The 18758-nt window shown below is 51.3% G+C and overlaps 7 protein-coding genes across 7 annotated transcripts; 5 read left to right on the forward strand and 2 right to left on the reverse strand.

Annotated features, from left to right (window-relative positions):
• Nucleotides 1-340: 340 nt before the first annotated feature.
• On the forward strand, nt 341-979 carry LDX57_012880 (guanine nucleotide exchange factor SDO1; the record flags this gene model as incomplete). The annotated part of the gene is made up of 1 exon (XM_046094628.1): nt 341-979. One exon carries the CDS (start codon nt 341-343, stop codon nt 977-979), a length of 639 nt encoding a protein of 212 aa, XP_045950607.1.
• Nucleotides 980-1197: 218 nt separating this feature from the next.
• On the reverse strand, nt 1198-2529 carry LDX57_012881 (tryptophan synthase; the record flags this gene model as incomplete). Its single annotated transcript, XM_046094629.1, has 1 exon — nt 1198-2529. One exon carries the CDS (start codon nt 2527-2529, stop codon nt 1198-1200), a length of 1332 nt encoding a protein of 443 aa, XP_045950608.1.
• Nucleotides 2530-5069: 2540 nt separating this feature from the next.
• Nucleotides 5070-5775, reverse strand: LDX57_012882 (uncharacterized protein; the record flags this gene model as incomplete). The annotated part of the gene is made up of 2 exons (XM_046094630.1): nt 5070-5359; nt 5451-5775. 2 exons carry the CDS (start codon nt 5773-5775, stop codon nt 5070-5072), a joined length of 615 nt encoding a protein of 204 aa, XP_045950609.1.
• A 4013-nt stretch (nt 5776-9788) lies between these two features.
• Nucleotides 9789-12170, forward strand: LDX57_012883 (uncharacterized protein). Its single transcript, XM_046094631.1, has one exon. The coding sequence runs from the start codon at nt 10022-10024 to the stop codon at nt 11117-11119; it is 1098 nt and encodes a 365-aa protein (XP_045950610.1). The 5' UTR covers nt 9789-10021; the 3' UTR covers nt 11120-12170.
• A 69-nt stretch (nt 12171-12239) lies between these two features.
• Nucleotides 12240-14161, forward strand: LDX57_012884 (glutamate decarboxylase). The gene is made up of 4 exons (XM_046094632.1): nt 12240-12585; nt 12644-12671; nt 12731-13896; nt 13954-14161. Exons 1-4 carry the CDS (start codon nt 12347-12349, stop codon nt 14066-14068), a joined length of 1548 nt encoding a protein of 515 aa, XP_045950611.1. The 5' UTR covers nt 12240-12346; the 3' UTR covers nt 14069-14161.
• Nucleotides 14162-14552: 391 nt separating this feature from the next.
• Nucleotides 14553-15788, forward strand: LDX57_012885 (uncharacterized protein; the record flags this gene model as incomplete). The annotated part of the gene is made up of 1 exon (XM_046094633.1): nt 14553-15788. One exon carries the CDS (start codon nt 14553-14555, stop codon nt 15786-15788), a length of 1236 nt encoding a protein of 411 aa, XP_045950612.1.
• A 65-nt stretch (nt 15789-15853) lies between these two features.
• LDX57_012886 (uncharacterized protein) lies at nt 15854-16939 on the forward strand (the record flags this gene model as incomplete). Its single annotated transcript, XM_046094634.1, has 1 exon — nt 15854-16939. One exon carries the CDS (start codon nt 15854-15856, stop codon nt 16937-16939), a length of 1086 nt encoding a protein of 361 aa, XP_045950613.1.
• Nucleotides 16940-18758: the final 1819 nt, after the last annotated feature.

An 18758-nucleotide genomic window follows, 5' to 3' on the forward strand; every position in this document is an offset into this window, starting at 1 on the left:
GCATAACCCAGGCAAAAAACGTTTCGAACTAGCCTGTTACAAGAACAAACTTCTCGAGTACCGCTCCGGCGCCGAAAAAGATCTCGACAATGTCCTGCAGGTCCCTACCATCTTCCTCTCCGTATCCAAGGCGCAGACGGCCCCCTCCGCGGAACTAGCCAAGGCCTTCGGAGCCGGCACTCCCACCGACGAGATCCTGCAAGAAATCCTCCGAAAGGGCGAAGTGCAGGTTGGAGAGCGCGAGCGGAAAGAGATTGTCGAGCGAGTGGAGAAGGAGGTCTTGGATATAGTGTCGGGACGACTGGTTGATCCGACGACTAAGCGGGTGTATACACCGGGCATGATCTCCAAGGCTTTGGATCAACTGAGTTCGGCGAGCGGGCAGCTGCAGCAGTCGCAGGGTCAGCAGCATAACGGCGATGCGAATGGCGCAGCCGGGGAGGAGTCTCGTCCTGCGCAGCCGAAGAAGCCGTTGTGGACCGGTGTTACCCCAAACAAGTCGGCGAAGAGTCAGGCGCTTGAGGCCATGAAGGCGCTGATTGCGTGGCAGCCCATCCCTGTGATGCGCGCGCGTATGAGACTGAGAGTGACTTGCCCTGTGTCGCTTTTGAAGCAGAGTGTCAAGGCTGGAGGGCCGGCTGGAGGGCCAAGCAAGGAAAAGGAGGCCCCGTCCGGTGGGTCCAAGTCGAAGAAGGGTGGTAAAGGCTCGAAGAAGTCGAAGCGACAAGATTCCGAAGATGAAGCCGGTGCGTCCGACGCGGAACCGGCAGCGGCGAAAAACCCCGGCAACGTCAAGGACAAGATCCTGAGCTACATCGAGTCCGTCGAGACGCAAGAAGTGGTCGGTGGAGACGAATGGGAGGTCGTTGGATTTGCCGAACCAGGAGCGTTCAAGGGACTGAATGAGTTCGTGGGCAATGAGACCCGCGGACGGGGACGAGTGGAGGTATTAGACATGACGGTTACTCAGGAAGAGTAAGCGCACCGAATCGAAATGTATAGAGACCGAGCAGTATACTCGGATGTTGCAATGACTGATGACTCGGATGTTGGATACCAAAAAATGCAATGAATTGGCCATATGAGCCATATATGATCGTTTCTACCTGGCAATCGTGATCTTCGCACAATCTATATATCTAATGGGCTTACGTTGAACCATCAAGAATACTCACCTTTCCGAAAACAGAATCTCCTTCATTGGATATCATCCTTGCCCGTCACCAGCAACACAACGTTCTGCCCCGGTCCCAACTCTCTCGCCAACCTCATCGCCTCTCCCACCGCATACCCGGTATTCAAACCCGCCGTGACCTGCTCCTCCTCAGCCAAAACCTTCAGTCCCTCCATCGCCTCGTCATCCGAAGCCGTCTTCCCTTCCACCCTGCCAATACTTTTCCAGTGCGCCACTTCCGGACCAACACTTGGGAAGTTCATATCCGGCGCAATCGCCTCCGACGGCTTGATCTGGCCATTCTCATCCTGCAGCACCAGCGTCCGACAGCCATGCAAAACACCCACACTGCCGTGAACCAACGGCGCCGCCTCCTCCGCCTCCACGCACACCAACCGCACGTCGTCCTCTTCCACAAACGTATAAAACAGGCCCGTCGCCGCGGCGCCCATCCCCAACGGACTGACCAGCGCATCCGGCGAAGCGCTGTCCCCTTCCCGCCCCATCAACCGCGCAAGCTGGATCTTAACCTCCTCGCCCAACAACGCCTGAAAGGTCCGGTGAATCACAGGGAAAGGGTGCGCGCCGATAGGGCCCCCCATGGCGTAGTAGATCGAGGACTGGTCGGTGAGCGAGTGCGCGAACGCCGAGTTCACAGCGGCCTTGAGCGTCCGGCACCCGGAGGCCGTCTCCGCAGGCACGATGTTTGCCCCGAGTCGCTGCATCTCCTGGACACCGGCGCACTGCCGCGCTGCGTCATCGACGCCGATGAACACGGTACATTGCAGACCCAGGGCCGCGCAGAGACTCGCGCACGCGATGCCATGGCTTGCAGATCCGCAATCCGTCACGATCTCGCGCATCCCGAGGCGCTTCGCGAACAGGACCTGCCCGACAAGACTACGCACGCAGTGGCTGCCGCGGTAGGGGTTGCGGTCCTCGCGCTTCAACCAGATCGTGGCGCCTCCGGCGCGGTGGGTGAGGTTCTTGGCCAGGTGCAGGGGCGTCGGACAGAAGTCCGTGTGGGCGAGGTAGTCCTGCCAGAAGGACTCATCGGTGATGGTGGACTGGAAGGCGGCGGCGAGGTCGTGCAGCGGCTCGACTTGGAGTTCTGGGGCGAATTGGCCGCCGAACTCGCCGAAGCGGGTGCGCGAGAGGTCGAGTGATGGTATTGGGGGTGTGGCCATGTATCCTTTTCTGGCGATTTCGGAGGTTCGCTGAATGAAGATCTGTCTGATGGACTCGGGGGTTGGCCATGATTGGGCGAGGGTCGATGGGATTGTCTCTGTGGTTTCTCTCTGGTGGAGAGGATCCTTGGACAGGATATTGGACGGTTGGAGAGGTGCAGTGAGCATGATGTCAGTTATTCACAAATGATTCAGCTAATTTGCCAAAGAATCGTTCCAAAGATGGTAGTAGTCTAGTAGTAGTATATATTTCCCTTGAGTATAATATCTTGGAAATCACAACCACAATCCCCTCCATATTTATACTTTATACCACCCACCCATCTAATCTCTCTCCCTCTCCCTTCTCAAAGTCCAACCCCCAAACCAGAAACTCCATCATCCCTCCCTTCGCCATCGCAATTTGATAACTGACCTCATGAACATTCCACACATGCGTCCTTCCCAAACAGGAAACGCATAAATCAAGCTTCACCAACCAGCTCGACGGCCAAGCTTTCCATCACCAATGAATCGTCCTTTCTACACGGATCAGCATCTGCACCCTACCTGGTTATATTAGATATTGCATCATGGATCCTTGTCGGTGGCGTTACCTACCTATTTCGAGGGTTCATGCTTCATGATTGCGTTATGATGAAGTTGGCAGAACCCTTTACTTGAGTATCTGGCTTGAACCGGTCGGGTGCGTATATCCCTGGCTATTTGTTTTGCTTTCTGAGGAATAGGACTTTGGAAATCTATATATGTCTTTATGTAGACGATGGAGTTAGTTAGTGAGTTACCTCATGCTACATGTTCATGGTCATGTTCATGTTCATATTCCGCGTGCGAATCACCGTGGCGAGGTCGGGTTCTGGATCCATGGATGTTAACATATCTATGCCTGAGGCATTAACAAGTTCACCCATTTCCATACATCAACGTGTTCTGGGATCTTGAGCAGCATGTCTTGTCTGCTCTTGTCCGTCTGATGATTTGGCATGGAAAAATGCATGTATAAGAATTCGTAGTTGATAAGTAGTGTCCGGGATGATTGTACGCTTGTGTCTACAATTATGGGAGCGATATATCTATAGTTGGACGGACACTGGGAGAAATATGTATGTATGTGGCGATCAACATTTCAAGTATGTATCGCATCATAATCTCATAATCTCAGATAGGGAAGTTGCTTCACTTTTTTCAATTCAGAGTAGAATAGGAAATTTATCCGATAAAACAACTAAGCCCTGGTATCTATTATTGGAACAATATACACCTAAAGAAAGAAGTATGCTTGTCATGTTGTCTGTGAGCAAGTTACCTCAGGCTAAGCTAATCGAAGATAAACCGCCACCAAGCCACCACCACAATTCTAATTTCGATTCTACTCTAAAAGAAAACCAGCACTTTCCTTACCAACTACTTATCATTAAAACAAGTATAACTACTCTAGATATAAGCGGTAACTAAGTTTGGCCAATAACTCATAAGATAACATATCCTACCACCAAAACCAAACCAAACCAATCCAATCCAATCCAATCCAAACGACGATCACCTACGTACTCCGTACTAACCACCTACCCAAGCACACCGTACTCAGTAACTAGTGAGCGGGGTTTCATTCACACATGACTACGACCTACCACCCCTCATCTTCATCACCGAATTCTTCTAGACTAGACTAGACTAGACTCTCGAATGTCGATCCAATCCAATCCCATCCCATCATGTGCCTACATGAATCAAGACCTAAAACCTAAAACCTATAGGCCGGGATGTTATTGTCTTGGCGTTGATCCGTTTATCTAACTACTCTGTAGATCTATCTGCGTAAGAAACTATCTACAGACGATCACCTACAGGGGGGGTCAACCTTTCATTTCAGACTTGACGGGTTGATAAATGGGACTTAGGTTGGGAATGGTGACCACGCACGGAGTACTTACACCGTAGTGGAGGGGGTGGGCTAAAAGGGCAGAGGCAGGGGAATATGGCTGGCTAGCATGCTGTACGTGATGAATGAGATAGAAAGAAAGAGGTAGGGAAAGAGGGAATGCGTTACTTGACTTGGCGCATATTATCCGTTTTCCTTCTAATATCCAACGCAGAAAGGACCAGTCAGTACAGTAAGTGCCATGCATTTCTATCGTCTAACATAAGTCAAGTCGCATAAACAGTACATCGACAAGATAAAACAGTCAGTCCATTGTCCATTCCGGTAGTCCATTTCTGTAAGATACCTAAGAACTAACAGCGAATTCCTTCACCGAATGGATCATGACAAATCAGAGAGAGCCTCTAGGCGGGTATACGCTCAATCGCAATGCAATTAAAAAGATAATAAAAAAGATCAGTCGCTTTTGAAACCTTGTTCGTTTCATGCATAAGAGCGGCCCAGACCCGGAGAGGGAGATGGTTGTCCTTCCGGTCTCTTCTCTCCTCTCCCCCCCTCACGTCTCGACCGTGTTTTGTGTGGGCCGCGACTGGTGGAGGGATTATGGGTCCAGGTCCGGTTAACGCGAAACCTCCCGAACACGACCCGGTGAACGAGGAGGGTTGTCCGCTTTGCGGATTCAGATTGAAGGGATAAAAATTGGTCGCACACAATATTGTCGAGATTGTGTGGGTTGATAGAAATGGAAAAAAAGAGGTGAAAATATGTTGTCAGGGACCCTGGCGGGAAAAAAAAAAAATCAAATCTTGCCAGAAGGTTTGCTGGTTTAACCACAGATTTGCACGGCGTTCAACGCCCGTGTCAAATCATCCGGCGAAAAAGGCATGCAGGTTCCCTTGGGAGACAGTGGTGGTGGCGAGATGGTCCGGATGGCAGGTGATGTGTAACGTATCGACTCCTTGATCTGGGCGATGGAGTCCTGGCGCAAGATTTCCGGAAGCAGCGTCATCAACGAGGCGCTGTAGCTGTCGGAATCGACGGCGGTAGACGAAGACGAGCCCGAGTCGGTGTCTCGATCATGAGCGTAATCATCTTCAAGAGTTGGCATGGCAGAATCTATCAATCGTTAGGTCGCTGTCACTCATCGATTCATCGTGATGGCGGGTCATGAACGGAGGGTCGTCATGGACGACAAGGTCCCACATACCATCAGTTACGGTCACCTCAGGAGCCGGGGAGGCAATCTGATCGGGAGCCACATCGTCGTCGTCGGGGCAGCGTGGTCGCAGATGCTCCGGGAGGGTGGTACAAGGCGACAGCGAGAGGTCGAGCGAACGGGGTCGATCGGCTTGGGCGTCCTCGAACGACCATGCGGCGAGTTTCTTTTGGTGTTCTCGATCGAACGGACCCTTGAACTTGGACCGGGGGATCTCATGGCGTTTGTAGTACTCGATCTTGATGCCATTGTCCTTGGATTTGGAGCGGCTTCCAGTGCGTTGGAACACTCTGCGGACTTTCTGACGGAGACTCATGGTGACGGATGAGGGATGAGATATCAGGAACGACGAGGTCGAGATAATTAAGGTTTAACTTCCGATTGGTGATGGAATTGGAAGAGATGGGCGAGTCAACAGCACTTCACAGCGGCAGACCTTTCCCGGCCGGGGAATGGACGCGAGGGAAGGTGTGCAAGCACGAGTGACAATCGAGTAGAGATGTCAACTGTTGGATCATCGTATGTCGGGAGGACAGACTGGAGAAGGAGATAGGAAAGTGAAGGGAAAGAAAGAAGGAAGGAAGGAAGAGTTCACGAGAAGAGACTCAGAGGGAGGCAGATAACGAGAATGGGGTTCCGATTAGCAGAATGGGGGGGATGGTGGGAAAGGATATATTCTAGTCTAAGACTGGAGAAGTCTAGTAGATGAACTAGGACAGGACCAGGTAGTCCGTGGGTGGTCCTGACACATTGGGAAGATTAGGAAAGATTAGTATGAGAATGATTTCATGCGCGAGGCGATGATTGGGCATGCAGGAAGCGCCGATGGAACCTGGCGGACACACCGTCCGAAGCAAGTTGACTTGGTGGATCCCCTCAATGCGGTAATCGCCAGGCTCAATGGCCAGGAAAAAGAGGGGCCAAACGTGGAGGATCCACAGGGGTTTGTGCGTGAATTATTCTTCTAGTATTATTATGTTGGTTGGCAATGCATACTCCGTATAGTTACATCGTACAGCCGTAGATTCTCTTGGTCTTTCTTATTTCTTATGCGCTTTTCTGCTTGCTATCCAGTCCACTTTCGAGTAAGTTCTGAGCATCTGCCATTTCAACCTGATGTAATTCCCTTGGCAAAACCCTCTGTTCTGTCTGTCCAGATGAAACCCGTCGGGTCCCGGAAGATTCCTCGAGCGTCGGTGTCTCGGTGCCGAAGCGATGACTAACCGCCTCTTGCCAGTCCACCGGTCATCGGGTTACATTGGCCTTGTCACTTGTCACTGGTTCGGCGTACAGGCACGGCGTTCGCCCACCCCGAGATACTCAGTACACCGTAGACATTCCCATGGTCGCTTTGCCCCCGGAAGGAAACTTGAAAGCCATGTCGCGATAGACTCGCCTAGCCCTAGCATCTCTGCTCCTGGTCGGTCATGGGGTTGAACTCTGATGCCTCCGAGAACCAGATGGATGGTCGGCCTGGAAGGCCTGGAGGGCAGTTCCCACGGTCCAGACGCGCCGGGCCATACTTCCCCCAAACGGTAGCATACGGCGCGGAAGTAAGGTATCATCGATATCCGCGGACTTACATGGCACAGTACAACCGGAAAGTGGCAAAAAAACTAAGAAAGCTGCAGCGAACAATTCCAGAAAAGCTGGGCCAAGGCGGTCCGATCGGCGTGCCACCGTCGAACTCAACCAGCCAAATGCCGTTTATGCTTTGTCTTAGCATCCGGGATTTTCTCTAGGATATGACGACCGACATCATCCTGTTCTTCCGTCTCGACGGAGGATATCTGTTTGTGAAATGGATGCACTCCGTCACGTCATGCTGACAGAGGGGCGTTGGACGAGAGGACGAGAGACGGAGACAGAGTGCAGAGTGCAACTGCAGCGACTCACTCACTGCCACTGCGAGCCCACTTATGCCGTCATTGCATTAATCATGGAAATTACACATGATAAGAGCGTGGACAAATCAAAGAGTGTGTGGCTTCCGGACGACCCGCCAATCGATCCGCTCGGCACGCTGTTTCCGGTAGCCTGCCTGAGGTGTCTTTTGCTTAGTCCAGGAAAACTGCCTCAGGCATTCACTGTGTACACTGAGTTGGTTGCTCTGCGTCTTGCTGGTATGTCGTATATCAGAATACTCCCTAAACATACGGAGTAGCGACTGTCGAGGACAGTCCACGTAAGGAGACGGTTGCAGTTGCAGTCCAGGATGAGGCGGTGTTGGCATTCTAGAAAGCTCGGCTTCTTCAACATTCCTCCATCGGGCAGGACGGGCGGCATCCCATGTTTGCGTTGACGGAATGCCTCGCTGGGATGGTCGGTCGGACTGCAAGGGGTCTGCTACGCCTAAACTAACTGCCTCGTAACCCAGTCTTGCCCCTCGCTGCCCGATCCTTGCCCCCGTGGCCACCATGCCAGGGATGCAAAGTTAATTCTACGGACTTTGATTGTGTACGAAAGACTGAAGACACGTTAATTCAACGCCGACCGGGAGAGATCTGTCTCTTGATGCAATACTCCGTTAGACTACGGTGGATGGAGTATCACCGGAGTAGGCAGCATATGTGGGACAGCGTGTCCTGTTTCAGGCTTGGCTGTCCAGCGTGACTGCTGGTGACTGTTGGTTACGGTGTACCCCGGAATACCCCGGAGTATGATGCAATGGAGCCCCTTAGTTGCTGCAGTTGGGGCCAATCCTGGGCTACAATGACTGGTCCGCTCTAAGTAATTAGTAGTACGGAGAATCCGAGGGACCAAGTCTGCCTTACCAGCAATAATAGCTCGGTGCCATATAGACTGGGATGGCATGGATGATGTCCGCGACACATCGGAATCCGGAGTAATCCCCCCGATCCGGAGATGTCTCGGACTAAGGATGATCCCTGTTCTAGGGCTAGCAGCCCACATGACGCTAGCCTGATTCAGGTGTCAACTGGTGCCTTAGTGCGACGGCGCTGCTGCAGGCACACGACCAGATCGCCGGAAACAGACAGACCATCTGCTTTCAACAGACCAGTTCTATCATTATAATCTCCCCATTGTTCAAGGTGGCATGGAGATGGCCTCATCTTGCTGGCTTATCATTGTCAATCATCCCAGCTGATCAGAAGAGGGGATAGGAGCAATTGTAATGTAATATAATCCCTCCACGTAGACGTTGCGACAATCGCAATCTCCTTCACCCTTTTTTGGGACTCTTCTAGCAATTGCAAGGCGCCCCATTGATCCTGCCAATTTATGAACACATAATTCACAATTCTACTGCGTACTTCAGTGCTGCTCCCGTCCATTGATCATTACTCGCGTGACTGCATGTGATTGCACTGCTGCTTTCAACGTTCCTTGCAATCGCACCGAGATCTTGTCTTCGTGCATAACTAAACCCACTTGCTCTCTAACGGTCGCGACTTATCCCTTCTCGAACTACGGAGTAGCAAACACTTGTCGCATACTTGTTCACTACCCAATACATATTCCCCCTCATTCTAGGAGGTAAGCAAGAAGGAATTGTTTCACGCCCTGGCACTTGTCATCCTTTTCCCTACGGTGGTTCCCCTGCCGTCCCTCTTGGTCTGCCGCGGATTAACGTTCCCCGAATTCGATTAGGCATTCGGAAAGAACCAACATACCAAATCGGCCGCCCCTAACCTCCCTACCTTTCCCTACTTACTTCCCTATCATCGTTCCCTCGACTCCCTTCCCCCATTCTTGGATCGAAGTCGTCCCTCCCCTCCTGCTCTCTTGATCCTTCTTCAAGCGCAATCGTCCCGTCCGTAAGTGCTGCCCGTTCTCTTCTGACCTGTCGAGATCGTTGTGCGCACAAAAACTGTTGTCGTCATCACTCATCTCTACGTGGCCAGACCTTTTCTAACGCTCTCTTCGCGCAGTCCGTTCCAATCATCCACCATGCCTAAGAAAGGAGGAAAGGCTAAGAACAAGGGCAAGGGCAAAGGCAGCAGTGGTGCTGCTGCCGCTGTCGGCAAGAAGGTCTCTGATGTTCAGAACACTCTGTGAGTCGCACAAATGAGCGCGCATGTTTTTTGTTGTGGTGCTGGCTCTGCTAGCGAGCAATTGAGTTTGGGCCCCGTTGCGCTAACGGTTTTTCTTTTCTTCTGCCATTTAGAAACCCCGGCCAAGAGGTCGAGGAAACGGCCCAGAAGAGTGAGGGAGAGGCGGAGGGTCTTGCGACTGAGGCTGGTGATGTGCCCACCACTGCCCTTCCCGACACGGCCGCGAACGTCCCCTCGGCTGCCCCGCAGACGGAAGAAAGCTCCAACACGGTCGAGGAGGCCGTCAAGGATGCTAAGACTGATTCTGCTCTGGGAAGTGAAGCGGATGTGACCAGTGAGTCTTACCTGGCAATGTTTGTTTTTTGTCCTATTCGCTGACTTGGCTTTTCACCCAAACCAGCTGCGTTGCCCGAGACCACTCCTGCCGCAACTTCTTCTCTTCCTGAACGGCCCAAGGAAAGCACCATCTCCGAACCGCCGACTACCGCAGCTACCGATGCTGCTGAAACTCATGTCAAGCGTCCCCACGAGAGCACCCCGGCCGCGATGGAAGAGGACCACAAGCCTCCCAAGATCCCCAGGACCGAGGACGAGGCCCCGGCCGTGAAGCCTTCCGAGTCGATTGTTCCTGGTACCACCAAGGCTGAAGTGCCTAGCGAGAAGATCGGTGACGTGCAGCCTCAGATTGTTCCTGGACTGGGCGCGGACCCCCGGGATAACGTGTCGTCGGTGCTGGCTGTCCCCGGTCTCTCTTCTGTCGATGACAAGGATGCCCCAGCCGCGTCCTCGACTGCTGCGCCTACCAAGGCTACCGAGCCCCTGACTACGGAGAAGGCTGCATCAACTGCCGCTCCCGTTTCCGACAGCAAGGTTGACACCGCCAAGGAGGTTGCGACCAGTGAAGCCCCCAAGACGCAGCAAGAACCCGTCGCCAGCACCAAGCCCTCGGAACCGGCCACCGTCCCCGAAACTGTCGCTCCTACCAGCACCGATGCCGCGGCAGCAGCTACTGTCGACACCGCTGCCAAGGATACTGAAATTCCCGCAGCCTCGGTCACCGCCAAGGAGACGGAAACTGCTACGCCTGCCGCCGCGTCCACTATCCAGGACAAGGCTCCCGTCGCCGAGGCGGCCGACAAGAAAGAGGCTGTCGCGCAGCCCGCCACGCAGCCCGCCGCTGCCGTCCAGAAGGAGACTTCTGACCTGAAGGAGTCGACGGGTGCCACTCAGGACAAGACTGCTACCGAGCCCAAGTCTCCTGCCGTTGCCGCTGCTGCTGCTGCTACTGCCGCGGCTAAGAAGCCCGAGGAGAAGAAGCCTGAGGAGACGAAGAAGCCCGAAGAGGCCAAGAAGGCAGAGGAGACTAAGAAACCCGCGGAGACCCAGAAGCCCGAAGAAATCAAGAAGCCCGAGGAGGCCAAACTCCGGGATTCTCAACCCGTTGAGGAGGCTCAGAAGGACGGTGCCGCCGGCGAGTCCAAGACGCAGGAAGGCAAGCATCTTGCGGACAAGGCCAAGGAGACGGCCAAGTCGGAAGCCGACAAGGCCCAGGAAGCCGCCAAGAACGAGGCCGCGAAGGCCGATAAGCGCAAGAGTGGCTTCTTTGGCTGGCTCAAGCGCAAGGTCAAGGGAGAGAAGGCCTAAATGTTATTTGATTCTTAATGTCCGATTTCATTGGTCTGACGGACTTGATACAGACTGAGAAACAAGCCCTTAATTGCTGATACCCACATGGCGGTTGGATGGAACCAAAACTGATTCAAAAAACCCCGAGAAAAAAAAGTTGAAAACCAAAGGAAAAACACGAGCAGGAATGACCGAAGTGAACAAACTGTATGAGATCGGTTGTGTATGATATGCGACGAGCGATACCAAAAGCGACGGAAGGATATTGGGTAATATGGGATGATCGGCTTTCTGTTTCTGCGAGGTGTAAACCCTTGTTCAGCCCTTTTGTGATTTCAATTCCAATTTCATGTTCTTCAATTGCCAGGATTGTACGGAGTACTGTGTAGACTGTAGACTGTAGAGTCGTTGAAGAGTCTGTCTGTTTACTGTCGTGTACACTGAGTATTCACCGCCATTTCCTTGATGTCGGCCGATTAAGTAAGACCGCAACTCTTCTTCCGCTCTTCCCAGCCATCAGTCTTCTCTCGCCGGCATCGCACTCTAGCTCTCTACTCCGTTCTAGTCTCTACACCGGAGTAGTTTCTCGTCTCGACCTTGATCGAACGATGAGATCATGGCCTTCGTCACCGGCGATCTGTCCCCTCTCTCCACTCGGACGCCCCACGAGGCATTTGTTCTCGCCTGCCGTGGCTGAAACCGATATCCACTCGCTCCATCCGAGCCATCCAGCCAGGCCAAGCTTTCTCCAAGCTTTCCCCTGCCTGTGGCCCTGATGCTGGCCCGGCGATTCGCTTCCCAATTTTAGGAAACCCCCTCATCCCTCCTTCCTCGTATCAGCAGTCGAGATGGGCAAATCCGCGTCGCTTGCGAGGGGCCCATGCTGTTGCTGCTGACACCACGTTTCCAGGCTACCAGGATGATGACTGGCTCGGTTGACCGATGGACGGACAGAAATGCAATGCGTTCAGCGTTCATTCGACGGTCGTCGGGCCAGTGAGTGCCCCTCACAAGCGTTCCCCTCTTCTTCCCGGATTGCCTGAGCTCAGGTCTCCCGGTCTTGTTTGCGCATCATACGGCCCGCTCAGGAGACTAAAGAGCGCGGGTGCCCCTGTCTGCGTTGCTTGCTTCTCTGCTTGTTAGATTTATTTTCTCTTCCTAGGGTTTACTTTGTCAATTGGACTTTGTTTTTTTACTTCTACTTCATATTTGTTTTCATACCTTTTTCTCTACTCTCTAAACACAATGGTTCATCTTGCTCGGGTTCGTCGGGATAACACCGATCTCGATCCCACGATCAAGCGGGTTAACTCCATTAAGTTGGATACAACCGAGGACGATGATTTTTACTCCAGCGTTTATGGTACGCGGTTTGCCGTCGAGCAGCTGCCTCAGAATGAGATGCCGGAGGGTGAGATGCCTCGAGAGGTCGCCTACCGGATGATCAAGGACGAGCTGAGCTTGGATGGCAACCCGATGCTGAAGTAGGTGTTCAGTTCTGTATCGTTGGTGATGGGCATTAACGAAATCGCTTTCAATTAGCTTGGCGAGTTTCGTCACGACGTACATGGTATGGCTCCCTTTGTCGCTCAGACTATCGATAGCATGCTGACCTCACGTTCTCTATAGGAAGACGAAGTCGAAAAACTCATGACCGAGTCCTTCAGCAAGAACTTCATCGACTACGAAGAGTACCCGCAATCGGCGGAAATCCAGAACCGCTGCGTCAACATGATTGCTCGTCTCTTCAATGCCCCCGTCGAAGGGGAGGACGATCATCCTATGGGTACCTCGACGATCGGATCCTCCGAAGCTATCATGCTCGGTACTCTCGCCATGAAGCGTCGGTGGCAGAACAAGCGCAAGGCCGAAGGCAAGGACTACTCCAAGCCCAACCTGGTCATGAACAGTGCCGTGCAAGTGTGTTGGGAAAAGGCCGCCCGCTACTTCGATATTGAAGAGCGCTACGTATACTGCACGGAAGACCGCTACGTCATCGACCCCCAGCAGGCCGTTGATCTCGTCGACGAGAACACCATCGGTATCTGCGCCATCCTGGGAACCACCTACACGGGAGAATACGAAGACGTGAAGGCCATCAACGACCTGCTCATCGAGCGGAACATCGACTGCCCCATCCACGTCGACGCCGCCAGCGGCGGATTCGTGGCTCCGTTCATCCACCCGTCCCTGAAATGGGACTTCCGTCTGGAGAAGGTGGTCTCCATCAACGTCTCCGGCCATAAGTACGGTCTCGTCTACCCCGGTGTCGGATGGATCGTCTGGCGTTCTCCGGAATACCTGCCCAAGGACCTTATTTTCAACATTAACTACCTCGGTGCCGAGCAGGCTAGTTTCACCCTGAACTTCTCCAAGGGCGCCTCCCAGGTCATCGGCCAGTACTACCAGATGATTCGTCTCGGAAAGCGTGGCTACCGGTCCATCATGGTCAACATCACCCGCATCGCGGACTACCTGGCCGAGGAACTGGAGAAGCTCGGGTTCACAATCCTGAGTCAGCGTCGTGGCCGCGGACTGCCTCTGGTGGCGTTCCGACTGCCCGCCGACCGACAGGAACACTTCGACGAGTTCGCCATCGCGCACCAGCTGCGGGAGCGTGGATGGATCGTGCCGGCGTACACGATGGCGCCCAACAGCAACTCGCTGAAGTTGATGCGCGTGGTGGTTCGCGAGGATTTCACTAAGAGCCGATGCGACACGCTGCTGTCGGACATGAAGCTGGCGTTGAAGACGCTGAGCGATATGGACAAGGCGATGTTGGAGAAGTACACGCAGTAAGTTTTCACGGATGGGATCTATTTAGGATGGACTTGCAAGCTGACCGACGATAGACACGTTCGCACGCATGCGACCAACTCGCACAAGGCTAAGCATAACCATCCGCATTACCAGGGAGAGGAGCATTCTTTGCAGGGCAAGACTGGCAAGACTCACGGCGTGTGTTGATCTCTGGCAGTAATTCGGAGGGAATAGGCAGGCAAAGAGCAAGAGCTTTATGAATAACATGACAGAATAACAAGACATAACTGTGGATCACAACGAGGCTGTAGCCTGTAAGCTCTCCATAAAGTACTAATTCTTAGGATGTATACTTGTCTCCATCTACGCGGCTGTGTTTATCGAGATGCTTGGCGCCTCGAGGCAGTTGAAAGGGATTCCCTGCATATCCACTTGTAGAGAACATCATCCTTTCCATCTCAATCAAAGAGATCCAGACTCTAGACGAAGAAGCGTGAGAATCCTTCTGAACAGCCCCCAAACGCGGCCAATCACCAACGTGACGTCCCGCTTTCCCACTTCTTCTTCCTCTTCTTCTTCTTCCTCTTCTCTTCTTCTCTTTCGTAACTTCACTCTTCGACTTCTTTCTTTCTTTCTGATCTTCCTCCCCCCTTACTCTCTTTTTTGTTTACCCTTTTCTATATATATCTCCATGCCACTCTTCCGCAAGAAACCCAAGTCTCCCCCCACCAACTCACCCGCATTCCGATCTGTCGAGCATCTTCCCCAACTGACCGACCGCCGCGGTTCTTCCGTCTCCACCGCCATTCCTGCTGCTGTCGCTGCTCATCCTCATCCTCATCCACCTTCTCATCCTCAGCCTCAGCCTCCTCCTGTCCCGGCTCCTCCTCCTCCCTACCATCATCCCGCTCACTCGCCCTCCCAGTCGTCGCTGCATCGCTCGCAGAGTCAACGCCATTCCCGCAGCGACCCCGCCGTTGGCATTCCTGCCTCGCCCTCCGCGCCGCAGCAGCGCTTCGAGGTGGACCCGTCCGACGACGACCACGACGAACCCGAACATCACTCGCGACGCACCATTCGGAACATTTTCTCCCTGCACTCCTCCAACACTCCGAGGGATTCCACCGGTCCTCTCGAGCGCCACCGTTCCTTAAGGAGATCGTCGCCCGCCGCCGCTCGTCGAAACCGTCCTCTGTCCGTGGACACGACCAGCCCGGACAACCGCCCTCCATTGACCTCCCGCTCGCGAGAGTATGTGGTAGAGTCCCTCCGCACCACGCCTCAGTCTCCTATGCCGCCGCAGGATTTTATCCCTTCGTCTCAGAACAATTCCCGGCTGCCGCGTTCACCGCATATTCCTTCCATTCAACGTTCCAACACCGACTCCTCCTTGGTGGTCGAGCCCCTCCCCCCTCCGACCACCATACACCAGCCGTCGCCTATCGATCCGTCCAGAAAGCCCCCGCCCGAGCTGATCCCCGGCCCGCCCCAGCATCAGCAGCCGCAGCCGTCTCTGGACCCGTCCAGCGCTCGTCCGTCGTCGCGACAGTCTCTCGGACCCCCTTCCCCTCTACGTCCGCTCCCAAATCACCCGCCAGACGCTCCGCAACAGGGCATGTCGGAACGTCCGTCCACGGGACCTGCACCGGCTCCCCCTGCCAGTTCTGCCTTTGGGCAGTGCTCCTCCGACACAGGTCTCCGCAATAACACTGCCGCCCATGGGTCGTCGGAACCGGGTCGCAGCACCCCGACCTCGAACCACAGTCGAAGCCGCGACGAGGCTGATCTTGATATGCGAACCTTGGTGCAGAAACATGACGAGCTCCGTACGTTTTCTGTTGGCTCCCGCTCCGTCTCCTTTGGACCCGCGCAACTGACCCGAATCTCTCTTTTCGCTTTCTTGCAGAGGCCAAGTATTCCAAAGTGAAACGGTACTACTTCGAAAAAGAAGCCCAGGTGCAACACCTCCAGAACACGGTCGCCCACCAGCGCATGGCGGTGTCGCGCACCGTTCTCGACGACAACGAGTATGCCAACCGGTTTGGCCGCCTCGACGGAGCTATCAAGGACCTAGCGTTCGCGGTCCGGAAGGATTGGAAGTCTCTGCCCGGCTGGCTGAGCGGATTCGTCAACGAGGATGCCGCCGCCGTCGGCACCAAGGAGATGACCGCCATTGGTCGCGCCTTCATGAGCCGCTGGTTGGCCGATGAAGTATTCGGGCGGTATTTCCATCCGGTGCTGGATCCGTCGTTCAGCCGTCAGTTGAAGGAAATTGAGCTCAACCTGCGCCGGCAGCAGGGCAAAACCGCCACGGAGGAGGATAAAGAGAATGCCATTGCTCGCATCTCCAACTGGCGCCGCACTACCTTGGACGGGCTCGAGGACGCGCTGATCGGCCCGACCGCCGACGAACACCGCGTCCAGCTTATTGACCATCTGGTGAAAGGCCTGTTCAAGGCGCTCACCGATCACCTGCAGAGTCCCCCGCCGCCGGGTATCGAGAACGGCGCTCGCATGATCGTGGAAAACGCGATCGGGATTGCGGAGAAAATTCCTCTCGAGTCGCGCGATCTCTGCGTGGACTACCTCCTTCCGGGCACCGTCTTGCACGAACCTACGATGAAGGTCGAGACCGGTATTCCTCCTTTGACCAATGCCGCCCCGCCTGAATCTACAGCCACCCGCGGTTCCGACGATCAGGACCGTCCGGCGGACCATCCTGGTGCCGAGGACCTCGACGTCGACCGCGACTCTTCGTCGGGCTCAACCAACCCCGAGGGCGCCACGCCGGGACGTGAGCAGCGCGTCCGCTCCGTGTTCAGCAGCCTGATGGGGCGCAAACCACAGCAGCAGCAACAGCAACAAGGCGGTGGTCCACCGATCGCCCCGGGCCCTGGCGGCAACGGGGACTCGGCGGTCCGTCCGACGACCGCCGGTGCCGACGACCGTGCGGGTGGTGGCGTGGTCCCTCAAGTCCCTCAGCCTCGTATTCGCCTTTCGACCTTCATCACAGCCGACGTGAGGGGACGGGGACCGGTCAATGTGCTCGTCAAGGCGCCTGTATATTTGATGGAATGACCTACCTACTGACCTTCTTCCTGATCTGGTAGGTCTGACACGTGTAGATGTTTCGAACTGAATTGAAGTGATTTTCTTTGCGTTTATACAGCTGTCTGTCTGTCGATTAGGATTAGCGTGTATCGATTGATTGGTTGATTGATTTGTTGATTCATGGATGAGTTGGTTAGTTGGTTGATTGATTGTAGCGTGATATCCTGCTGCGTTGCTTTCTTTCCTTTCTTTTTGCTTTCCTCTGGCATACAAACCCTTGGAAAATACAGTCTAACTGGCTACATACATAGCTACACTACATAGTCTAGTTACTATATCAAGATGAGAAGAGCGGGTACTGTACATACGTACCTGTTTTTCTTGCCAGCTCGAAGGCTTTCCCTTTCCGTTTTAATGCTCACCCCTCGCCGTTTTTTGTTTACTGAATAGATCTAAGCATATCCTGAACACGTCTTGAACAATCTGAGGTGATTATTGAGCACGAAATAAATAAAAGACTGAGTGTTTTGAGTGAGTAATCTCAATAAATTACATCTCAATTAACGGTTTTTTTTTTGTTTGTTGTTTCATTTCGAGTTCACTTTTGTCCGTTATATTTTTTAAAAAATTTAGCATTATTATTATAAAAATGATAAATCAAAAAAGCTATTTTTTTTGATATTTATAATCTTTTTTTCACAAAAAATTATTGTATTATCGCATTGCATCAACATGATCAACGTTGTTTTAGATTTTTTTTGTCAAAAAATAGCACAAATCTAGATGTTCATGAAAGCGGTTCTAAATATTTCAGAAATCAAGAAATTTTTAAAATATCAATTAACGTTAATTTATTATAAATATATTTTGAATTTTGATTTTGAATATTTACTAATAAAATGGCATACAAATGTTTTTTTATCAAAATATATAATATTAATTAAAAAAATAAGATTCGAAATTGAGAATGTAATATTAATTATTTGTAATTGTTTTGATTTGAAAAGCTTGTTAACTATAATATAAAATTATAATAAATTTATTTTAATCAAATTAAATTTTTTATATAAAAATTTATTCTTTCTTGTTTAAACAATTTGTAAACATTGTTGACATAATAATCGATATATAATATATATGTTAATAAATATTATAAAATATTCGCACGGATATCATTAAATGATATCATAGTCTACGCATGATAATATAAAAGAATTATAGATTTTAAAAAATCCAAATTGATTCTTGAGATTTTCATTGATCTTCAAAATCTCAAAATCTTTAAATAAAATTTATTGATTGATTTGTAAAATAAATTTCTAAAATAAAAAGATAATAAATATATTAAGATTATTTAAATTTACAAAAGATGTTTTAATTTAGCAGTCTTGATTAATTTTTTTTTAATGAAAAGTTTTTAATTATTTTCAATTTTTTCATAAATGGTTTGTCAAAAAAGAAATTTTTTGAAATATATCAAAAAATAATTTGCAATTTAATATATTTTATTTGATTATCATTTTTAATATTAATTATAAATCTTTGTTTCAAAACAAGTCTTTGATGTTTGTTGTATAAAATAAATGTAATTAAAATAAATATAATAAATTTTCATTTTGTTGATTTTGTTCATTTTTACATAATTCATAAATAATATAAAAGATTATTTGATGTATTTATGACTTCAAGTTAAAAATTATGTTTTAAATTAAAGAAATTATTTTAATAAAAATTTATGATTTTTTGTGTTATTTTAATTTCAATTAATTGATAATTTGCCTAAATTAATATATTGATGTGTTGTGTTTAACAATAATATTTAGATATTTATTATCATTATATAAAT

The sequence above is a fragment of the Aspergillus melleus genome (genome assembly GCF_016097325.1).
Source record: "Aspergillus melleus strain CBS 546.65 chromosome Unknown contig9, whole genome shotgun sequence".
Lineage (NCBI taxonomy): Eukaryota > Fungi > Ascomycota > Eurotiomycetes > Eurotiales > Aspergillaceae > Aspergillus > Aspergillus melleus.